Source organism: Canis lupus, chromosome 11 (assembly GCF_048164855.1).
Source record: "Canis lupus baileyi chromosome 11, mCanLup2.hap1, whole genome shotgun sequence".
Classification (NCBI taxonomy): Eukaryota; Metazoa; Chordata; class Mammalia; order Carnivora; family Canidae; genus Canis; species Canis lupus.
The window spans coordinates 14114695-14137326 of record NC_132848.1 but is presented as its reverse complement, the minus strand read 5'-3'; the positions used below and the strand labels follow the sequence as shown (position 1 = coordinate 14137326).

At 40.7% G+C, this 22632-nt stretch overlaps 2 protein-coding genes and 1 long non-coding RNA gene across 8 annotated transcripts in view; 1 reads left to right on the top strand and 2 right to left on the bottom strand.

The window, feature by feature from the left end:
• Positions 1-9466, bottom strand: part of CNOT2 (CCR4-NOT transcription complex subunit 2) — a 116274-nt gene extending 106808 nt beyond the window's left edge. For 2 of the 6 annotated variants that reach the window (XM_072843260.1, XM_072843255.1), the window contains exon 1: positions 9329-9411. In XM_072843260.1, the coding sequence (XP_072699361.1) occupies positions 9329-9333 (5 nt within the window). In that variant the 5' untranslated portion in view covers positions 9334-9411. Of the gene's footprint in view, positions 1-9328 lie in introns of all 6 variants that reach the window. The other 4 variants (XM_072843256.1, XM_072843261.1, XM_072843257.1 and 1 more) reach the window with 4 other exon arrangements.
• On the top strand, positions 9332-10998 carry LOC140600503 (uncharacterized). The gene is made up of 3 exons (XM_072768771.1): positions 9332-9392; positions 9464-10455; positions 10613-10998. Exons 1-2 carry the CDS (start codon positions 9332-9334, stop codon positions 10228-10230), a joined length of 828 nt encoding a protein of 275 aa, XP_072624872.1. The 3' UTR covers positions 10231-10455; positions 10613-10998.
• A 1278-nt stretch (positions 10999-12276) lies between these two features.
• Positions 12277-22359, bottom strand: LOC140642537 (uncharacterized). The gene is made up of 2 exons (XR_012038972.1): positions 22104-22359; positions 12277-12915 (listed from the first exon to the last, which is right to left on the bottom strand). It is a non-coding gene; the product is annotated as an uncharacterized lncRNA (long non-coding RNA).
• Between the last annotated feature and the right edge of the window lie 273 nt (positions 22360-22632).

Here is a 22632-nt window from a genome sequence, read left to right as displayed (position 1 = left end):
GATTACTTTGCCATTTTCCAAGTCCTATATATCCCCCACGCTCATTTGCAATGCTGACCGTGCACCCTCCCCACCGAGTGAACACCAAATCACCCTTCAGAACCCAATTCGAGGACCTTCTCCTCCAAAACTCATTAACTCCTTCAAACTAAGGCTGCTCTACTCTAACATGTATCCACAGCATGCAGACAGTAAGTGAACTTCAAGCATGATGCAGTCGCACCCATGACAGTGCACAACAGCGTACGGAGCCGTACGAGGAAATGAGAGTAGACACGAAAATCATTACTAATTAATTTCTAAGAAAAATCTACTATGTACAGCTTTGCAAAGCCGAAAACTCTTAAAGCAATTGGTTATTGTATGCTAATACAAAGAAAATCTAAAATTTGCTCTCCTTTAGAATTTTCCACTAATACAGAAAGACTCCCAATTCCATCTGATCCAGAAAATATTAGCATGGCCTCTTAGTAAAAAAATAATTCCTCCCCCATAACTTTCTATAAGTTATTACAAATTATTGGGTCCACACAATATTTTCAACAGTTGAAAGACAAGAATTGTCTTAATCATCTTTTGCCCTCTAGAATTTACTCCTATTTATGCTGAAAGCACTAAGTAGCTGTTTATAAAATTTGTTATCACCAAATGTGCAAAACTTGACCCCATCTCAGGGTCCTTTGTTCTTTCTAAAGTCTGGGGAATCATTTACCCAGATTTTTGCATGGCTTCCTTTTTTTTCAGCTTCTGCTCAGAAGCTACCTTTAGAGAAAGGCCTTCCTTCATCACCCTACTTAAAATGCTGTCCTTCTGAGGCACCTGGATGGCTCAGGTCCTCTCGAAGTCCTGCATCGGGATCCCTGCTCAGGGGGAGCCTGCTTCTCCCTCTGCTCGTGCTCTTTCTCTCTCAAATAAATATATTTTTAATTTTTTTTTGGAGATTTTACTTATTTATTCACGAGAGACACAGAGAGAGAGGCAGAGACACAGGCAAAGGGAGAAGCAGGCTCCATGCAGGGAGCCCAATGCGGGACTTGATCCCGGAACTCCAGGATCATGCCCTAAGCCACAGCCAGAAGACACTCAACGCCTGAGCCATCCAGGTGTCCCTAAATAAAATCTTTATTATTTTTTTAAATAAAATCTTTAAGTAAATAAAATGCTTTCCTTCTTTCACCTCTAATCAGTTGTTATACCCTTATCCCTCTTTATTCTTCATCACAATTACTATCTGAAATGGTTTACTTGTTTATTTTCTGTCTCCCTCTCTCAGAAGTTAACTCCATTAAGTTAGAGACTTGTTTTGTTCACCGTCTTATATACCCAGCGCTGCAGCAAAGTCTAGAAGAGAATAAACACTCAAATCATTAAAGAATTTATGTGAAAATATTTATAATGCTAACATTGAATCACTTGAGCCTGAAATTTAAACTTACAACAATTTCTACACAGATGTTATGCAAAAACAAATTCTGGGACGCCTGGGTGGCTCAGTGATTGAGCATCTGCCTTTGGCTCAGGCCATAATCCCGGGGTGCCAGTGTCATCGAGTTACCCGCAGGGTCTCTACCTCTCTCTCTGTGTGTGTCTGATGAATAAATAAGTAAATAAAGTCCCTTGGGGGGGGGGGGGCTGATTCTATGAATTCTGTATCTGGAAAGAGATGAAAACGTCTGGACTTCCTAAAACCACAGAATTTTAGGGTGGAAGTGAGAGATCAAGTCCACTGGTTTTCAAACTATGCTCAAGAGCAGGGGGAGGTCAGATTCTCCGAAGCACCGGACTACGACTGTTTTATACATACACATCTTTTTTAGGATCTGATACATACATACAGAATACAAAAATACGTTTTACATCAAATTTAACACTTTGGAACTGCTCTCTGCTGCCAGGTAAATAGTTTTGCCATGGACCTCAAAGGTTGGTTGGACAGGTCTACAAATACAGTCACAATTTCTCATAAGTGGGCATAGATTAGAAAGGTTATAGCTCTACTTTTTTTTTTCTAATCTAAGGCCAGACATGCTTACTCAAATTATAAAAACTATGCTGCTAAAGCACTATTTTGTGCACTAGCAAATCAAGGCGAAGCTTAAGGCATATGTGCTCAGCACATGATGTCCTTGCAAAATAACAATGTGATATAACATTAGTACCTATTCTTATTATAACAATATTATTTAAAGTTCTGGCATTTCTTGATAAATATGTTTGCAATATTTAAAAATGTGAACTGTTGTATTTTGCCAAAGTCAAGCTTGAAACAAAAAATTTCCTGCTACTTCCCTTTCAACTGTCAATATTAATCATCCTGAATCTGCAAGATGACAAGTTAAAAACAAAAACTTTCCACTTAAACCTACTTAATCTGGTAAATCAGGACAGAGTTAGCATTATCATAGCATTAAATTGAGAAATATATCAGATGCTGAGTCCAGTCTAAGAATAAAATGGTCTTTATGATTCCCAATTACTAACTTTAATAATAATCAGAACAGCTTGACTGTTCCATCTCTACATTAATGTTAAAACATAAGCTTATTTAAAAAGTAACCATCAAAATGACAACCATGTAAAATTGAGATAAAAGGAGCACCTGGCTGGCTCAATTGAAAGAGCACACAACTCTTGATCTTGAGAGGTCTGCAAGTTCAAACTCCATGTTGGATGCAAAGATTTTAAATTAACTAAAAATTGAGGTAACATATATGAAAGTACTCTGCAAGCTGCAAACCATTTTCTAAAATATTAAGTAGTGAAATTAAGCCAAAAGGAATCAGGTCCTTTGAATAGCATTAATTATTGACTATTGTTATGATATCTCTCTGAAAAACTCTTTTACAAACAGAAAATACAAAATCTGTATGAAGGATAAGCATAATTTACAATGTAAAAAGGAACACAAAAACACATTCCTGCCAAATATGACACAAAACCAAATGTTCCTCTCCCAAACACACTGTATTACATAATCAATCATTACATTTTGTCAAGATGCTGATACAAAATGGAGTTATGTTTCAACATCCAAATATATAAATGGGGGGAAAAATAGCATATCAATATGTTTAAAAAGCAGCAAGTCTACTCATTGTTACCTAGATTTCCAGGACACATAATTTTTTTCCCATGCTTATTTTATCATTCCTTAGCTGAGTAAAAAATTACTAAGAGTGACTCTCATCTACTTTCATATAAAAAGAGACATTTCAATTCAGTAAAAGCAGAGAAAGGATTGGTGTCCTGAAGACTGGATCATAATCTTTTAAAAAAAAACACCCTGTTTCTTTAGTTTTCAATCATTAAAAAGTCTCTGGTAAATTTAACATAAAAATAAGATTTCTAAAATCTTAAGTTAAATGTTAGCATCTCCACTAAATGCAATTAGTAATGTCATTTACTCTGATTTCTACCTCTCGAAAATGGACACAAAAAAACTGGTGTACAATCTCTTATTCAAACCCTTAAAGGGCCCATGTTTCTCAGAATTGGAATTTTTCAGGTTTTAAAAAGATAAAATAGGGTGTGTGTGTATGTGTGTGTGTGTGTATGTATATATATACACACACACATATATATATATCATTTATAACCTAAAAATTCCCAGAATGGCCTAGGCAGCGCCAAAAATCAAACATATTAATACTTCTGCTGCAGAATGTTGGAAAATTAAATAGACCAATAAAGACTATGGTTAGGTCACCAATTTGTTAGAATTAGCCACCATGCTTACAAAAAAAAAAAAATCGGTTTCAAAGTTTTTTAGGTTTTAGGTTACCAATTAACATACACTACCTAATTAACATACACTACCTAATTTACCTAATTCTCATATGGAGAATGGTATTTGAACTAGAGAACTCCTAGGCACTCAACCATTAGGAATAAAAAGATGAAAAAAAAATAACAATCTAACTTCAAAAGTGCAAATCTACTAGGAGCTCATGGTTAAGCAATGGCAAACATATATTACTGTATAAATAAAAATACAGATCTTCCTCAACTTATGATGAGGGTTACATCCTGATAAGCACACAGTAATTTGAAAACATCGTTATGCTGAAAATCATTTAATATACCCAACCTACTGAAGGTAACAGCTTAGCCTAGCCAAAGGTAAATGTGCTCAGAACACTTAAATTAGTCTACAGATGGACAAAACGCTACAAAGCCTCTTTCACAATAAACTATAGAAAACCTTGTGTAATTTATTATTGTTTTACTGAAAGTGAAAAACAGGACGGTTATATGGGGGGACAGAATGGTTTTAGGAGTACTGGTTGTTTACCCTTGTAATAGCAGGGCTGACTGGGAGCTGTGAGTGGCTGCCTCTGCCCAGTATCACGACAGAGTAGTGTAATAACATAACTGCTAGCCAAGGAAAAAAATAAAAATTTGAAATACAGTGTCTACAGAAGGAGTATCGCTTTTGCACGGTCATAACGTCAAAAAATCGTAAAATTAACCACCGTAAATCTGGGACTGTACAAAATAACTCCTTCAACCAGTAACCTTAGCCATACAAAATACAGCAAAAAATGGACTTAAACACTCCGCCGGAGGCACTTTATTACTAACACCCTTCCCTTTCCTACACTTACTCTACATACACTTCTCTAAGAAGCTGGTTACCTACCTTCCCGTAGGTAATTAAGATGCAAAGCTGTACGAAAAAAATCCAAGGAAGCAAAAGAATACGGGGTGCCCTTCTTCCCATCCCCTTTTCCAGTCTGTTGTTCAGGTCTATGGACTGGGAAACAGCACTCTGAAAGCACTGAGTCAAACGACGATCCGGCACCAGGTCAGTTCACTGCATATTTATTGATAACCTACTGAGTACTACGCACTATAAAAGGTACTAGAAATAAAGTAAACATAAAAAAACAAAGTCTTAGGTACTCTTAGGTAGGAAGGTACTTACAGTCCCCTGAAGGTTATGGTAGGTAGGGACGGATGGTAAATTACAATGCAGCATGACACAAAGAAGTTTGAAAACTAAAAGCAGTACAACAGAAGGATCTGGGGACTCAGGAAAGGTTTCATTTAAAAAGTGACACCACAGAAGAGTTTTGAAGAATAAGAAGTTTGCCAAACAGCAGAGAAGTGGTAGTAAAAGTACACCCACCCACACAAAAACATATGCATGAGCCACGTACACACACACCACACACACAAAAAGGAAAATTTTCACAGCAGCAAATATGTCCAAAACATCTAGCTATATCTAAACAGACTTAGATCCCAAGTAAGCAAATACAAAACATTAACATGTATCCAGAAAAGGGAAATTTTTTCTCCTACATAGCTTATATTTCCATGTTATATAAGCCATGAGTTGTTACCAAAAAACAAACACTACAAACCGTTTCATTACTTCATAATGTGATATGTCAAGTGATATGCCAAGAGATGTGCATCTCCATTTCAGAGAACAAAATGTTAGAAAAACATAATAGGAATTCTTTTTCCAGGTCATCCCTAAAGTATAGACAAAGTAAATAAATGAACAAGCCATATCAGCATGACCTATCAGAGAGAGGAGTTTTAAGAACTTAAATGATGCCAAACAGAAAAACTAAAGCAACAAGAAAAAATTTATATAGTATTTAAATTGAAGATGGAAAGGTCCAATGAACAAAACCAAGGTAAAGATTATAATTTTAAAAACTGAAAACCCTAATATTCATTTTATTTTTTTCAAAGGCAGACTTTCTATAACAGAAGTCAATTCTATAGCTCTTTCAAAATATCTAGTGAAAGTCACAATGAAATGCAACTCCTGTTTAAGTATCACAGTTAGAAATTATCCTTAGTGAGGCAGAATGAGCACCTGGATCATCACCCAGAATGATTCCTATCACAGCACTAGATCCCTTGTATCAGTATTGTATGCAATTATATTCAAAAATTACAGCGCAGGGGGATCCCTGGGTGGCGCAGCGGTTTGGCGCCTGCCTTTGGCCCAGGGCGCGATCCTGGAGACCCAGGATCGAGTCCCACGTCAGGCTCCCGGTGCATGGAGCCTGCTTCTCCCTCTGCCTGTGTCTCTGCCTCTCTCTCTCTCTCTGTGTGACTATCATAAATAAATAAAATTAAAAAAAAAAATTACAGCGCAACTCCGATTAACTCTGTCCATAAAACTACCCTACCTGATGACACCTTGGTTTCTTTTGCTTCTTTGTGTCACAAAATCCACCAGAGGTCTAGGTAACAAATAAATCTTATTTAGTAGTATCTTTTCCTAAGACTGTATCACTATTTGCATAAGTTGTCCTTACTGCCTATTCCAGTAAGTACACAGAAAGTTTGCTTTTAAATATGTAATAACAGAGCAAACTTGTAAGTTAAAAATTTTTTTAATTTTTATTTATTTATGATAGTCACACACAGAGAGAGAGAGAGAGAGAGAGAGAGAGGCAGAGACAGGCAGAGAGAGAAGCAGGCTCCATGCACCGGGAGCCCGACGTGGGATTCGATCCCAAGTCTCCAGGATCGCGCCCTGGGCCAAAGGCAGGCGCCAAACCGCTGCGCCACCCAGGGATCCCAAAATTTTCAACATAACTTGAAAATACTATTTATCAGTGACTTTAATGCAAAAAACAAACCTATTTTCCCTAGTCTATTAACGTCTACTCTACTTTCACATACATAGATGTGAAGCATGCCATTACTTTTCTATAACATCAAGAACTCTTGTGATGCAAATGTCACTAAATAGGGCAAAATTATTGCTTCCCACAGATTGTGAAAAATTCTCTAAAAGCTTTTAAGAAGTACCCTTTAATGCCATTATCTACCAAAGAAAAACTAAAACAACTGTTAGAAGTGCTCTAAGGAAATCTATTCATATAAATCTGAAGCACTTATTTACTTATGAACAAAAATATTTCAGATTATAACTGTTAAGTATCTCCTGAAAAATCAAAAAGTAAATTAAACATCCAAAGTTATTAAGTAAAAATATAGGTAATTAGTTCTCTTGGGGAGGAATATCATTCTGAGTTTTATTTTATCTTCAAGATCAAGTACTTCTCAAACGAGGGGGATATAAATACACTCTAGCATTTTGCCCTAATTTTTCCACCACATAAATTTACTTTAAAACGGAAGTATCATAGAAACTGAATTTTTTTTAAAGGCTGTATTTACTGCTTGGTTGAGCATACAGGCAATTCTCCTTCCCCAAGAGTATCAGATTAGGTTACAGATACCTCTATACAGTGTACCTAGAATAAAAGGGTTCTGCTTAGGACAGTTCATTTTTATTGATGTAACGTTAATTAGGATGCAAAAAAGTGTGAAAACTTCTCAATTCCTGTCTAAATTACAAAGTATGCACAGAAGTCACTGCAATTCACTGCCCTGGGGGGGGGGGGGGCGGGAGACGGAGAGAGAAAAGCACCTTTTTAAAATTAGTTGAGAATCTTACAAAGTCAAGAAAGTGGAGCATTTTTTCCTTTTTTTCCTCTTTTACACATACATTGTTATTTTCCCTTTAGATTCAATATCACAGAAGAACTGCGATCTCAGAACAAACTACAGAGGAGTTCAACATACATACAGCTTACTAAAAGCTCTTGGCCCGTTAAGTAGTATTTCAATGAAAATACCTGAACGCAGGCAGACCTCTAAGCATTTCAATGTAGACATTTTAACCACTGCGGTCCACTGTGATTCTCGACTAACCCTTTAGATCCGGGGTAGGGCAATCTTACAAAACTGCGGAAGGTCACGTGCTCGCTGACGTCTGAGGAAGAAGTGCTGTCCAACAGACGAAGGGCTCCCCCCAACAGTTCAGCTTAGACCCTGAACGCACCTAGATACTCTGACATCTCTATCCAAACCCCCCCCCCATATGCTGTTTCCACTTACGTTATTTCATGAGGGGGACCCCGAAAGTCACTCCGGGCGACTCTGGAGCTCTAAATATCCCGCCTGCCACGCGTGGCAGGGAAGGCGTTCACTTCCGAACCCGAGACGCAGGGGCAGCCTCCCTCCCTCGGGAGCAGCGGACCTTTCTCACTCGGTACTTTCTACCACTCGGCCGAGAACGTTTACGGGGCTCCGAGCCGTGTGTACCTTTCCCAACCATCAGAAACGGCCCCGAAGACCAAATTATAAGGAAGGAATAAGCCAGAGTCTTGGAGCAGAAGTTCCACGAAGATGAAACAGAACGTGTTGCACGCGCCCCCCCCCCTTCCCTCCCGGGGGATGCGGGCGGGCGGGCGGGCGAAGGCCTCTCCCAGGGATTCAAAGGAAGTTGGTGTTTAGGTTCCTCCCGACAGGGTGGTACCCGTATGTAAGACCTCGGGCGGGGGTGGGGGGTGGGGGACGCCGGAGCCACCGGGGCCGCAGCGGATGCACATTCTGAAACCTTCCAAGTGCGCTTTTTTTTATTATTATCAAAAAAAAAAACAAAAACAAAAACACGGCGAGGGAATCCTCATTCCCTAAGAACGAACCGTGCAGACGACGGGCGGGACTGCAGCCTCCACGAACCACCAGTGTGTGTGTGTGGGGGGGGGGGCCTCTCTGAACCCCACTCGGTTTCCTCCGTGAAACTTTTAAGGCAGCCCCGAGACAGCACAAGGTGGGGGGACACGGGGGGGCGGCGGAAGTGGAAACGCGGGGACTAGCAACTTGGCCCAACACAGGCCGCCCCGGGACCATCCCATCGCTGCTGCTGCCGCCGCTCCCTGCAGCCGCCCCCTCGGTACCCCAGGGCCCGGGGGGAGGGGGCTCCTCGAGGCCCGTTAGCCAGCCCCGCGTCCGTCTCATTACACACACACACACGCACACGCACACGCACAAGTTGCAGGTGATGGGAGTGCACGGAGGGAGAGACGGCGGCAGCCTGCTCGGAAGCGGCCCGGGCCCCGCCGCCGCCCGTCCTTCCCCAGGAAGCAGCGCGGCGGCGGACGCTGCTCGGCGCCGGCGGGAGCCCGGAGGAGCGCAGCCCGGGGGAAGCCGCAGCTCCCGCCGGGAGGGCCCCGCGTCCAGGGCCGCCGCTGCAGCCGCCCGAGCACCGCGACGCTTTACGTCCCGTCCACCAGCCTCCCCACACACACCCCCTCCCTCCCCCCTCCCTCCTTCCCTCCCTCCGCCGCCGCCGCCGCCACCCCCCCTCCCCGCCCGCTCCGCTCTCCCTCTCTCGATTGGAGCCCAGACAAAAGCAACGGGAAGCGGCGGGCCGGGACGCTGCCCGCGGACCCCGGGCGCGCCCGGCCCGGCCCCGAGGCACTCCCCAGCCTTGAGGGGGCCCCGAATCCGCCGCCCCCGCCGCGCGCCCCGCTGCCAGACTTCCGAAAATTTGCCAAAAACTCACCGCATGAATTTTCTTGTCCCGCGGATCCAAGATGGCGACGTATCCACCGCGGAGGCTGCTGGGAGCAAGACCTTTACCCTCTGACCCCCGCCGTGACCCCCGCCGTTCCGGCTTCACTCGCGGCGGCGGCGGAAGGTGGGAGCGGCGATGGCCGGCGGGACGAGGGATGCGGGGGGCGGGTGGGCGGCTTCCCGCGCGTTCCGGGAGGGGTGGGGGGAGGCGCCGCGCTGCCTCGGCGCCTCCTGCGCCGCTCCCGAGCCCGTCCCCCCGCGTCCGCCGGCGGGAGGCGCGCAGCTTGTCGGCGGCCGTTACAGCCGGCGGGGCCTGGGCGGCCGGGGTCCGGCTGCGGTGCGCGGGGTCCGGGGCGGGGGCGGGGGGTGGCGTCGGCCCGCCCTCCCCGGGGCGCGGAGCGTGTCGGTGTCGGACACCACGCCCCTCCCACGTCGGCCCTGCTGCCGCTCCCGCACCCGTTCCCACTCCCGCACCCGTCCCACTTCTGCACCCGCTCCGGCTTCCGCACTCGCTCCCGTTCCCGCTCCGGCGCCCGTTCCCACTCCCGCACCCGTTCGTTCCCACTCCCACTCCGCACCCGTTCGTTCCCGCACCCGTTCCCACTCCCGCACCCGCTCCTGCACCCGCTTCCGCTCCCACTCCCGCACCCGCTCCCGTTCCCACTTCTGCACCCGCTTCCGCTCCCGTTCTCGCACCCACTCCCGCACCATTCCCGCTTCCGCACCCGCTCCCGCTTTCGCACCGACTCCCGTTCCCGTACCCGCTCCCGCACCCACTCCCGTTCTCCTCCCCCCCTCGATCCCCGCAGCCTCCCGGGCCTGTGCGCGCACTCGCAGGGCCCGGCCACCGGTCCCCATCCCCGCCTGACAAGTGAGTCCCCCCTGGGCTGAAACCGTTGCTATTTGCTGCTCACCACCCTTCCTTTTTTTCTTTTTTCTTTTTTTTAAACTTGGTGGACGGGAGTTTACTGGGGAGCAGGTTCTAAAAGCACTGAGCTTGCGCTCGCTGCGTCGGGCGGGAGAGCATCTCCCGCTGCTGCTGCACTGTCCGCACGTGACGCCGGAGCGACCCGCTGCGCGGTGCGCTTGCCGAGGCTTCGCTAGAAACTTCAGGAGGTGGGAGTCTCTGGTTTGTTTGGTTTTTTTGTTTGTTTTTTTGTTTTTCAGAAAAGCGATTGTCGCTCGAAATCACATTTCTGTTCTTCGAAATAATTTCTTGACTCCTTTGTGTATCCATAAATGATTTCCCTTTTTTTTTTTTGTCCCTGTCCAGCATTTTTCTTTCTTTTTTTTTCCCCCTCTTTTTAAAGATTTTATTTATTTATTCATGAGAGACACAGAGAGAGAAGCAGTGACACAGGCAGAGGGAGAAGCAGGCTCCATGCCAGGAGCCCGACAGACGTGGGACTCGATCCTGGGACTCCAGGATGACGCCCTGGACCAAAGGCAGGCGCTAAACCGCTGAGCCGCTGAGCCACCCAGGGATCCCCCTTGTCTGGCATTTTTGAACCTAAGTCGTTGCATGTGTTTTGGAATTGTGTAGTTTCATACAGTGAATTTTTTTGCTGTTTTGTTTTCTTATCACGACCATAAGCACTTCTTGTAAAGTCAAAGGCATCTGCAGCGAATAAAATTTCTCCTCCCCTTGTGTGTTTCTTATATACAGTCCCTTTTTACTTCCCCCCAAAAGTACCACCGTGTTCCAATTTAAGACCTATCATGGAAGGGCAGGCAGAGAGCATTCATCAGCCTCCCAACAGAGGGAAAAGCATGCAAAGGAAAGGAAAGGGGACCGTTACGTTTGTGGAATGCAAGGTATTTGGACACATCAGTAAATATGTGAACTGACTTAGACTCCAAAGGGTGCTGAGCTAGCCAGGAGAAAATGTTTTGCCTGATTATCCATTTCATTACACGTCATGCCTCACGTTTTTTTTAACTTCAGGAAAATTCAAGGAGATACAACGCCTCTGCATGTCCTTTCCTCCCTGTCCCCAACAGCTCCTTCCTGACTCTTCGGGGTTCTCTTCCACTCAGTAAGATGGTGTGTTAGAAGCCTGAACATGCCTCTGAGCACATGTAGTCCAGCTTTATCCAGTTGCCACCCTTCTCCCTGCATGTACCAGGCTCTTTCGGTATGTAGCAGGGACTGTCCGTCATCCCCTAGAATTTCTCCATTTTTTTTATTTTTTAAAGATTTTATTTATTTATTCATGAGACACATAGAGGCAGAGACACAGGCAGGGGGAGAAGCAGGCTCCATGCGTGGAGCCCGTGGCGGGACTCGATCCCAGGACCCCGGGGTCACGCCCTGGGCTGAAGGCGGCATTAAACCACTGAGCCACCTGGGCTACCCTCTATTTTTTTTTTTTTTTTTTTAATACTAATAGACACAGACACTTGGCCGTCGGAAATAAAGAGTATTTTCCAGGCTCTCTGTCGCCATGCGGTAGTTCTGGTCAATGAGATGAGCAGGTATGCCCTGTGGCACCCCTTCAAGACCATCCGTAGGGGACAGGCCTTCAGTCCTTTTTTTTTTTTTCCTCTTAATCCCTGCACCCTAGAATACGGATGTAATAGCCTGGAACTCTTACTGTCAATTTGGGGGAAACGTGATCCCGTTAAGCCCCTTACACAGCGTTGTACCAGCCCCATGCTCTTTATGTTCAGATTTTGATGTGAGGGGGGAAAAAGTAAACTTCTGTCTTACTAAAGCCACTGTTTAGGGTCTCTTGTTCTCAACTGAATTAAATCTTAACTGATACTCCATCTCCGGACCCTTGCCCTTGGTGTTTTGTTTCCAGCTGGGATAGACTTTATGTCCGTATGGCTAACTCATTCTCACTCTTCAGTTCTTAAATCATCTTGACAAGGCCTTCCCTGGCCACCATATTTAAAGTAGCTCCTTTCCCCCATTTATTCGGTTTTTCAATAGCCTTTGTAACTTATCATTATCTTTATTATTATCTGGTTCCTTTCATCCTAATAAAAATTTTAAGCTCCACAAGAGCAGGGACTACATTTGCTTTGCTCATTGGTTTATTCTCCACACATAGTAGACATTAGGTAAGTCATGTTGAATGAATGAGACAGTGAATAAATCATTGAATGAGTGAAGTAGATTCTTACCTAAGATTAAGTCAACTTTTTTTTTTTCTTTTTAAATGTCTTGAAAGATTTCCTTCACAGAATGTGTAAAATCCAAGCTAGGAAGCAGCTAGGAAAACTAGTGCTGAACTACTGGAAAATGCTAGCTTCCAACCCTAGATAATGAAGATGTATACCTTTATCTGGGAAATTGATAAGGCTATTACACGAAAAACAGCTTAATTGGTGAGGCACACTGGCAAATCAGAAGAGTATTCCATGTCATATCTGGAGCAGAAATTCCCACTAAGTAGTTGTCTTCATCTCCAATGTAGGTAAGAGGAGCGCCTGGGTAGCCTGGTTGGTTGGGCATCACGTTCATCTCAGGATTGTGAGATCAGGCCCTATGTTGGGATCCACGCTCAGTGGGGAGTCTGCTTGAATTTCTCTCCCTCTGCCCCTATTCCCACTCCACACGCTCTCTTCTCTCTAAAGTAAATAAATTTTAATAAAATGCTAAGTAAGAATCTTAAGCTTTGGTAATATAAAAGTTTAATAGTCTAACTTATGAGTGACATAACATGTTATACATTAATTTGGTTACAGGTGTTATTTTAACAAGTGATTATTTCTTGATAATACCCGCAAGCATTCAGAGAAACGGGGCTTCTTAAATGTCTGAGGATATAAATCTCCACACTTCTGGAGTGCAGTTTAACATATGTATCAGAAGCCTTGAGCATGAGCATTTGATCCTGCAATTCCTCTTATAGAAATGTATCATACGGAAATAAGAATATGTGTAACAATTCGATTGCTAGAGTGAGGATATTGGTTAAATAAATTAAGCTACGTGCATAGTATGGAACAGTATTCAGGCCTTAAAAATGATGTGAAGGAGGAGCACCTGGCTGGGTCAGTCAGGAGGCCAAATGACTGGGTGGTAAGTTTGAGCCCCACATTGGATGTAGAGATAACTTTAATAAATATAACTTTTTAAAAAATGATGTGGACGGAATTTTATTGATATGATCTATTCAGTGTGAAGAGAAAATTTAAAACGTACAGTTGACCCTTCAAATAACTCAGGGGATAGAACACCTAACCTCCTTTCTGTGCATGGTCAGAAGTTCCTATTAAGGAACTATTGACCAGAAGCCTTACTGATAATATAAAGTCAGTTAACATAAATTCTGTATGTTACATGCATTATGTACTGTACTATAATAAAGCAAGCTAGAGAAAAAATACTAAGGAAATCATAAGGAAAATACATTTACAGTATTATATTTGTTGAAAAAAATCTGTATAAGTGGACCCATGTAGTTCAGACTGGTGTTATTCCCAGGGTCAACTGTAATTCCAATTTTGTGAAAATTTGTAAGTCTCCCAAAGAGCTAACATGATATGCACAAAGCGTTAATTCAGCCTTGCTGAACTGTTTTTATTTACAACTATCTTTATCTCATCATTTCTATTTTAATGGTTTTTAAACTTTCATAGGATAAAAATATTGTATAATACTATTTAAAAGGCTACTTCTCTCTTTGTAGAAACAAGTGGATAATTTGGGGCAATAGTACCACATACTCAGTTGCCAAGACTGAAATCTTTTATCCTTTCTTCTTCCCTATGCCCCACAAATAATTACCAATCTTGTGTATTTTACCTTCTAATTAAGACATAGTAATAGCAGCAACAGATGTACCAAACACTTAAGATCCACTACATGCCAGGCACTATTGTAAGCATTTTACCTAGATTGATTCCTGAAATCCTTGCATCTACTCTCTGTGCTAGGAACTGCTAAAATCTGTAGTACAAACTAAATTCTCTGTTAGGTCAGAAATGAGGACTGGTATGTCAGGGATAATTTCACCCAGTGGCTGTTTAAATTCCATGTTGAATGACTGGATAGATGTGGATGAAAGGAAGGGATGTTTTCAGTGAGGGGAGTAATGTGAGCAAAGGCAGTTTGTATTTGCAGCTGCCATACAAAGTACCACAGACTGGGTGGCATAAACAACAAATTCATTTCATCATAGTCTGAGACAAACTTGTTTTCTTCCCAGTGCCTCTGTCCTTGGCTTGGCGACGGCTCTCTTCATGTTTACATAGTATTCTCCCTGTATGTGAGTTTGTTTCCAAATTTCCCCTTTTCATAAGAATACCAGTCATACTGGATTGGGGTATACTCCTATGACTTCATTTAACATTGATTACTTTTAAAAATTCCTATCTCCAAATACAATCACGTTCTGAGGTACTGGGGATTAGTACCTCATAAGTATGGGGGGAACACAATACAATTCAGGCCAGCTGAGAAGCAGAAATGAGCATGGGCCAGCAACTAGGAGCAGACTAAGATAAGCAGAAGGAAGCTAGTAAAATTTGTGTAGAATCAGGTGGCAGGTTTGGGAGTGTTTTAGAATGCAGAATGCAGAAATGTTGATAGATGGCCTTTAATAAGTCACTGCTAATCAGTCCATTCCTAAGGTTTAGTCAGTACCAAAGAAGGAAAAAAAATTAAAAGAGGCGCCTGGGTGTGATGCAGGTCATGATCTCAGGGTCCTAGGATTGTGGGATCAAGCCCCACATTGGGCTCCGTGCTCAGCACAGTCTGCCTAGGTTTCTCTCTCTGCCTCTCCCCACTGTGTGCTCAAGCAGGTTCTCTCCCTCAAATAAATAAATCTTGAAAAAAAAATAGAATCATTTGTAGCATATGTTTTATCATATCTTACCACCTAACATCTTACCACCTAACATCAGCATTCTCATCTTGCAAAGATAATTAAGTTGTTATGAATCAAAAAATATATATATCTATGAATCATCTCTAAATTAATGTGATGTAGGGACGCCTGGGTGGCTCAGTTGTTTAACTGCCTGTCTTTGGCTCAGGGTCCGGGGAGAGAGCCTGTTCACAGGAAACCTGCTTCTTTCTCCCCTTTTGCCTGCTGCTCCCCCCTGCTTGTACATTTTCTTTCTCTCTGTCAAAATCTTTTTTAAAAAGTAATAATCTGACCTAAGTTTTTAACCATTCAAATCTCTTTATACAATAGAAGTTTTGTCCCACACATCATGCAAAAGAATCAACAAAATACTTTTTAATTTGCTTACTCAACTACATCAACTGTTAAATATTTAAATACATGGTTAAGCTGTTGTTTTTTTTTAATAAAAATGCCAATTAACTCTATGTATGAGTTACAAAGTATCTTCCACTTAAAAAAGTAAAATAACTCCCCAGAAAGTTTCAAGATTCAATGAATATACAATAGTAAATCAATTTAAAACACATGTAATCAGCCAATACATTTTTTCTGGCAATGGAAAATTAACTGAAAGCTGTTTAAAAGAGAAAGGGATTAAATGCTGAAATCATAGTAGGAATGAAACTAATATATATATACACACACAATAGATTGATGAAAGAGTTCTATGTGCTTTTTAAATAGTAATGGATTTAGTGATAACCATTCAAATGCTGAATGTTAACCTGTTTTGTAACTGAGTAATTTAAAGTGAAAATACATTCAGTATAAAAGAAAATGAAGGTTATGAAGACAATGAGACAGTAAAGATTATAAAATATATAGATCTCAAGAAAACCTTGGTCCTGGAAGAAGCAATCTAAACCTGCTCCCATACTTCAACTGATTCCATCCTATTCAGTAATTCTTGCTCTCAGGAACTGTTTTATGTTTAACCTAAATTTTTTACACTGCTTTTTTGTTTTTGGATTTTACTCTTATTCCTGGAAACTGCCCACACTGCAAATTGTTCATGGATGAAATACAGAGTTTAACAGATTTTTTTTTCTACAAAATTATGGTATAAACCTGCTTAGTTTTCTATTTGATTGCTAATAAATGTATACCACAGAGTTTGTTAAAGAAACCCATTAATAACTAAATGTGTAGCATGCTGCAAAGTACAAGAAGTAAACAAAAAATGAGCATATAAACCTGCATCTGGACCACCACAGTACTGAGTGCTGACAAAATTATAACACGGGAAAAAATTTTTAGAAAGTTGTGGTTTAGGGGCACCTGGCTAGCTCAGTCGGTGGAGCATGTAACATTTGACCTCCAGATTGTAAATTCAAGCCCCACACTGTATGTAGAGATTACTTAAAAAGTTACATTAAAAAAAATACACAGTTCAGAAAGGGTAAGTGGAAACCTTAACATGTTGTTATTGTTTTGAACCATCCATCACACATTACAGTGCTTGAAAATAGCCACAAGTCTGGCACAAAAAAATTATTCACGTTCATTGTACATCAGTTTTTGAAATCAAAAGTAAGTAACTTGGTTAATAATTGAAAAACTTTTTTTTTTAAGATTTTATTTATTTATTCATGAGAGACACAGAGAGAGAGAAAGAGGCAGAGACACAGGCAGAGGGAGAAGCAGGCTCCATGCAGGGAGCCTCCCAAGTGGGACTCAATCCTAGGTCTCCAGGGTCAGGCCCTGGGCTGAAGGCAGCACTAAACTGCTGCGCGACTGTGGCTGCCCAACATTTTGTTTCATAAAGGAACTGTCGGTTACCCGGTTAAACATGAATAATTAATTCTCAAAAACTGCATTGGAACTTTTCTATGAGTACACATGATGCCTGTTACATGTTAAGATTTATTTATTTTAGAATGAGCAGGAGGGGCAGAGGGAGAGGGAGAGAGAATCTCAAGCAGGCTGTGTGATGAGCATGCCAGGCTTGAGATCACAACCTGAGCCAAAATCCAAGAGTCAGTCACTCAACCCACTGGGCTACCCAGGCACCCCCATAGCAGTTTCATTTAAAATGATTGTTCAGTAAGAGGAACAAATAGTTTACTAGTCAGGTTGCCTTAAGTTGCCAAGGCTTAGAGAAACTCAGCAACAGGTTACATATATTAGTGTTCAGCTCTGATGTCTTTCAAAAATAAAGCCTTTAGCTAGCCTTCCAATCTGTGATGAATGCAATAGAACTAATAAAAACTTATTGGATCAACTATGCATATTTTTAAAAATTTAAAAATAAGAGCATAAGATCTAAAAATCTAAAAAAAAAAAAAGTAGAACATACTGTACTTGAAGCATCCCCCATTCCAAAAAGTCATTGTGAGGGGTACCTGGGTGGCCCAGTGGGTCTGACTCTTGGTTAAGTATCTGACTCTAGGTTTCTGCTCAGGTCATAGTCTCAGGGTCATGAGATAGAGACACCCACATGGGGCTCTGAGCTCAGTACAGAGTCAGCTTGTCTCCCTTCCTCCCTCTCTGCCCCTCCCTCGTGTGCTCATGCTGTCTCTCTCTCTCAAATAAATAAGTAAAATATTCAAAATGAGTCATTGTAATGATAAATGACCAGCATCTCTAATAATGCCATAATTGGGAGGAAGATATGTTCCATTGTATGTATTCTTTTTAAGATATTCTGTACAATTGAGGTTACTGTTTATAAAAACATTTCATATTAGAGAATCAAACTTAAGCATTTTATGAAATCTCATTATGAAGTCTATAGTGACACTATCTGAAATACAAAGTTTTTTTTATCTTCAACCTGTCACCTATACATTTCATGCAATATGTGATGCTTAAAAATACCAAAACAACCATGAAAATAAAGGAATTTGGACAGTCCCTTAGGATTTGTATAATAAGGACTTCTCCTATAATTGTGTTTCCAAAGTTTTGCATTATTTTCATGGCACTTTTTTTGAACTCTTCATAAGTTTTCTGTATCCTGTACAATTTTTACCAGATATAAACATAAAAGGATGCTTCTAATATAACCAGTTCTGAGAATAATAGAATAAATGCTTTCTCATATGAATATATTGTTCTGTTCTCACTTGGTATCCATTTATTATTCATTATTCAAATGTGATCAAATCTCAGTTATGTGCCACACATTGTGTTTTATTATCATGTAATTCTCGAAGAAACTATGTGATATAGGTATAATAGTATAACTTCCTCCATTTTCTTGTATGCCGCATGTGTGTAGCAGATCTTCTCCAATTTATATTTGTGACCATATTTTGCCCTTCAAATATCCTTATCCTTATCTTGAATTACTATTTATTACTCATCACCTTTGGAATGGATCACAGTAATGTTAAAACTGCTTAGTATTCTGACCCAAACAATAAAGACGTTATTACTCTCCAGTGCTTTTATGGATCACTATCATCTGTAAAAATAGGTAGGTAGGCTAAAAAGAAAAACCAAATAAGGTAACCAGTGGGAAGAATGTAAGAGTCTTAGAAACCAGAAAGTAGCTGCAACAAGCCAATCAGGACAAGAAAACCTCAAACAGTAATTAGAGATAAAATAGGAGGTCAATATTAGCCTGGTAATAATTATAGCTACTACTTAATTCGGCATCTACTGAATTGCAAGTACCATAATTACATGATTTCTTTTTTTTTAAATTTTATTTATTTATGATAGTCACAGAGAGAGAGAGAGAGAGAGAGGGGCAGAGACACAGGCAGAGGGAGAAGCAGGCTCCATGCACCGGGAGCCTGACGTGGGATTCGATCCTGGGTCTCCAGGACCGCGCCCTGGGCCAAAGGCAGGCGCCAAACCGCTGCGCCACCCAGGGATCCCAATTACATGGTTTCACTCAGATGCATAACATGATGTAGGTAGTATTCACATTGCACAGGTGAGGAAATGGAGGCTCAAAGAATGGTTGCCTTCAATTACACAGATTATTTTCACCTTCACAGCCTGTTCTCTCTTTTTTAAAAATGCAAGTAGTTTATAATATTGTGTATTTTATATATCTATGTATATGTACATATTTTGTGTGTACATATACATATACACACATTTGGGTGGGGGCAGTGAGGAAAGAGCCCAAATATTTCACAAGATTCTTTAAGTGCTCCTTAGTGAAAAAGTTTTACCAATCACTAAAATTCACTGTTGGGCAGGCACCTGGGTGGCTCAGTCAGTTGAGGCCTCCAGGTCTCCATTGCAGCTCAGGTATTGATCTCAGGGTTGTGAGTTCAAGTCCCACATTGGGCTCCATACTGAGTGTGGAGCTAAATAAATAAATAAATCCATTTCTAAATTAAAGTCGGACTTTAGGAAAAAAACCACCTCGCTGTGAGCTCAGTGCATTTATTATGAGGAAAGAAACTCTAAGACAGCTTGGCTGAATCAATCAAATGAATAAATATGGAGAACCTAGATAGGTAATTAAAATTCTGGTTCAACTAATAATTGTTGACTCCTATTAATGCACCAGCTATACAGATTATATAGCACTGTTTCTCAATCTTAAATAATGTAGGAACACCTTATAAGAATTTTTGTGAAAAAAAGAATTTTTGTGTATTCACAATATGATAAATTATTTTTATTATAAAGTTACTGAAATATGTGCTTTCTGAGCATAGAAAACTCAGTGTAAATCTGTGCTGATAACTCTTTTTTAACTATTAAACTAGAAATAGAAATTAAACTAAAATATTTGAAATTAATAACATTAATTTTAATGTAACAAAAAATACTGTTTTACTGAGCACAAATCATCATTTGAAGTCACTGGAAATTAATACAGCATACATTTATTTTAGAATACCTATAGCACTATGTGATAATTCAGTTTTCCCACCAGTTTTCTCTGTTACAATTTTTAAAATTATATATCTTTAAAGATTTTATTTATTTATTCATGAGAGACATAGAGAGAGAGGCAAAGACTAGGCAGAGGGAGAAGCAGGCCCCATGCAGAGAGCCTGATGTGGGACTCAATCCCAGGTCTCCAGGATCACACCCTGGGCCAAAGGCAGACACTCAACCACTGAGCCAACCAGGCGACCCTCTGTTACAATTTTTTTTTTTAAGATTTTATTTATTTATTTGACAGCACAAGTAGGCAGAGCGGCAGGCAGAGGGAGAGAGAGAAGCAGGCTCCCTGTGGATCAGGGAGCCTGTCACAAGGCTCGATCCCAGATCCTGGGACCATGACCCAAGCAGACGGCAGATGCTTAACTGAACCACCCAGGTGCCCCATTACATTTTTTTTTTTTTTTTTAAGATCTTTGTTCCAGAACCAAGCAGTCTCAATATTTGACCTTTACCTGGCATGTATGCATCATTCATTTGTTTGTTTTTATTCTTTACTATAGCCCAGGGCAATTTAAGTTTTATAGCTTGGCTCTAACTCAGTTCTAAACACAAAAACCTGGCATTCAAATCAGGTGAAACTATGTATTTATATAATGGTCTTTCCTGTGATCCAAAGTACAGTTATATTTTTAAGTTATTTTTGAAATGAGACCTCAAAACTAAAGGTTTTTGATAAGAAATCACAAATATTCAAGAACATATTACTGAATCACCAGGGATTCGACAAGCAAAGGTTAAGAGCTTGGGGTTTTAGAATAGTTCAAAGTTGGAATTTTATCCAAATAAAACACATGCAAGCTGAGGTCCCTTGGGTAAGATGCTTAACCTCTCCAAGCCTCAGTTTTGTTACCTGAAAATTTTACATAGAAATATTACCATGCCTTTCAGGGTTGTTAAAATTTTTATGAGATGACCTTTGTAAATCTTAGTATAATGTAGAAAGAAGAAAACAATCACAAAATATAATGATATTTTTATATTAAATACCACATGTAAGCTAATAATCTTAAATAGAGAAACTAATTATTAAGGCAGCATCTGAAGGGGAAAATGCAAGAAAATGATAATGTGAACAACCATTTAAAAAAATGACAACAGACATAAATATGCTAGCTGGCTGTTACATGTTTTCTGTTGAGAAAAATAGGTAAGAAAATGAAACATATTCTTAAATTATTACATTTCATAGCATCAAGTAGTGATTATATTATACTTTGCTATTCTAAGAATAATTTTTTTGAATAGTGAGGATTTTTATAAAACAGCAAATTTTTCAGTGTCTGTGATGGCATCCCTTCTACAATTACTAACAGGATTTTAAAGGGCCTATGACTTCTTTTTTCTTTAAAGATGTTATTTATTTATGAGAGACACAGAGGGAAAGGCAGAGACACAGCAGAGAGAGAAGCAGGCTCTCTGCGGGGAGCCCGATGTGGGTCTCGATCCCAGGACCCCAGGATCATGACCTGAGCCAAAGGCAGACGCTCAACCACAGAGCCACTCAGGTGCCCCTACCACCCATGACTTTTTAAAGACAGTGTTTACAAGATGATAGTTACTAAATATTTACAGTAATTTTCAAATAACTTTGTATTTTTTTTAGTAACTTTGTATTTTTAATAAGGCCTGTCTGGTGGGGTGCCTGGCTGGCTCAGTTGGTAGAGCATGGGACTCTTGATTTCTGGGTTGTGAGTCTGCCCACATTGGGTGGAGAGATTACTTAAAAATAAAATAAATAAATGAATGAATGAATGAATAAATAAATAAATAAATAAATACTGCTAGAATAGAGGGATACACTATATGAAATACACTTGTATTTCACCAGTGTAAGTAAGATTAGTTCCTATTAGCGTCTAGATTTTAATGGTTGCTCCATTTGCTATACCTTTGACTGGTGATGGTGCTGATCTGGGAAAAATATTACCTCCATACCTTCTCTTTTCCTTTTAATGAAACAGCCTACAATTAGGAAATCACTCTTCATAAGTGGACACAGAACAGTTAAATGGCAAAACCCAGAGAAACAGCCAATCATTCACTTACCAGTTCAGCAGCTACTACTGAGGAGATATTTGACAATGCAGCATTAAAAAGAAATCACGAGACTTCTAAATAGGAGGGAAGACCTTTTCTGGTAGCCTCATCCCGAAAGCCAGTTTTTCCTGCTAAAAGTCAAGGAATCTTTTTTCTTTCTTTTCTTTCTTTCTTTCTTTCTTTCTTTCTTTCTTTCTTTCTTTCTTTCTTTCTTTCTTTCTTTCTTTCTTTTTTTCTTTCTTTCTTTCTTTCTTTTCTTTCTTTTCTTTCTTTCTTCTTTCCTTTTCTCTTTCCTTCTTTCTTTCTTTCCTCCTTCCTCCTCCTTTTCCTCCACTATAGTAAGCAGAGGTAGGAGAAAGCCTCTATTTTGAATGAACAACAGACATACTTACTATATACTTTTTTAAGTTTGAAGAGCTTACATGGATCTGTGTAGTTCCTTGTGGACACAAAAATTAAAGGAAAAAGAAGAAAGGATCCAAACTAGGTTCCTCAGACTAGTTTCATGAGATACTGGTAAGTATTCTGTTGAAAAAAA

What these genes read in the sequence shown, in the direction of transcription:
- LOC140600503 (XM_072768771.1), top strand. Translation starts at nt 9,332, where the DNA reads ATGAATTTTCTTGTCCCGCGGATCCAAGATGGCGACGTATCCACCGCG. An exon ending in CACCGCGGAGGCTGCTGGGA is followed by an intron (nt 9,393 to 9,463) that starts GCAAGACCTTTA and finishes CGGCGGCGGAAG; the next exon opens with GTGGGAGCGGCGATGGCCGG.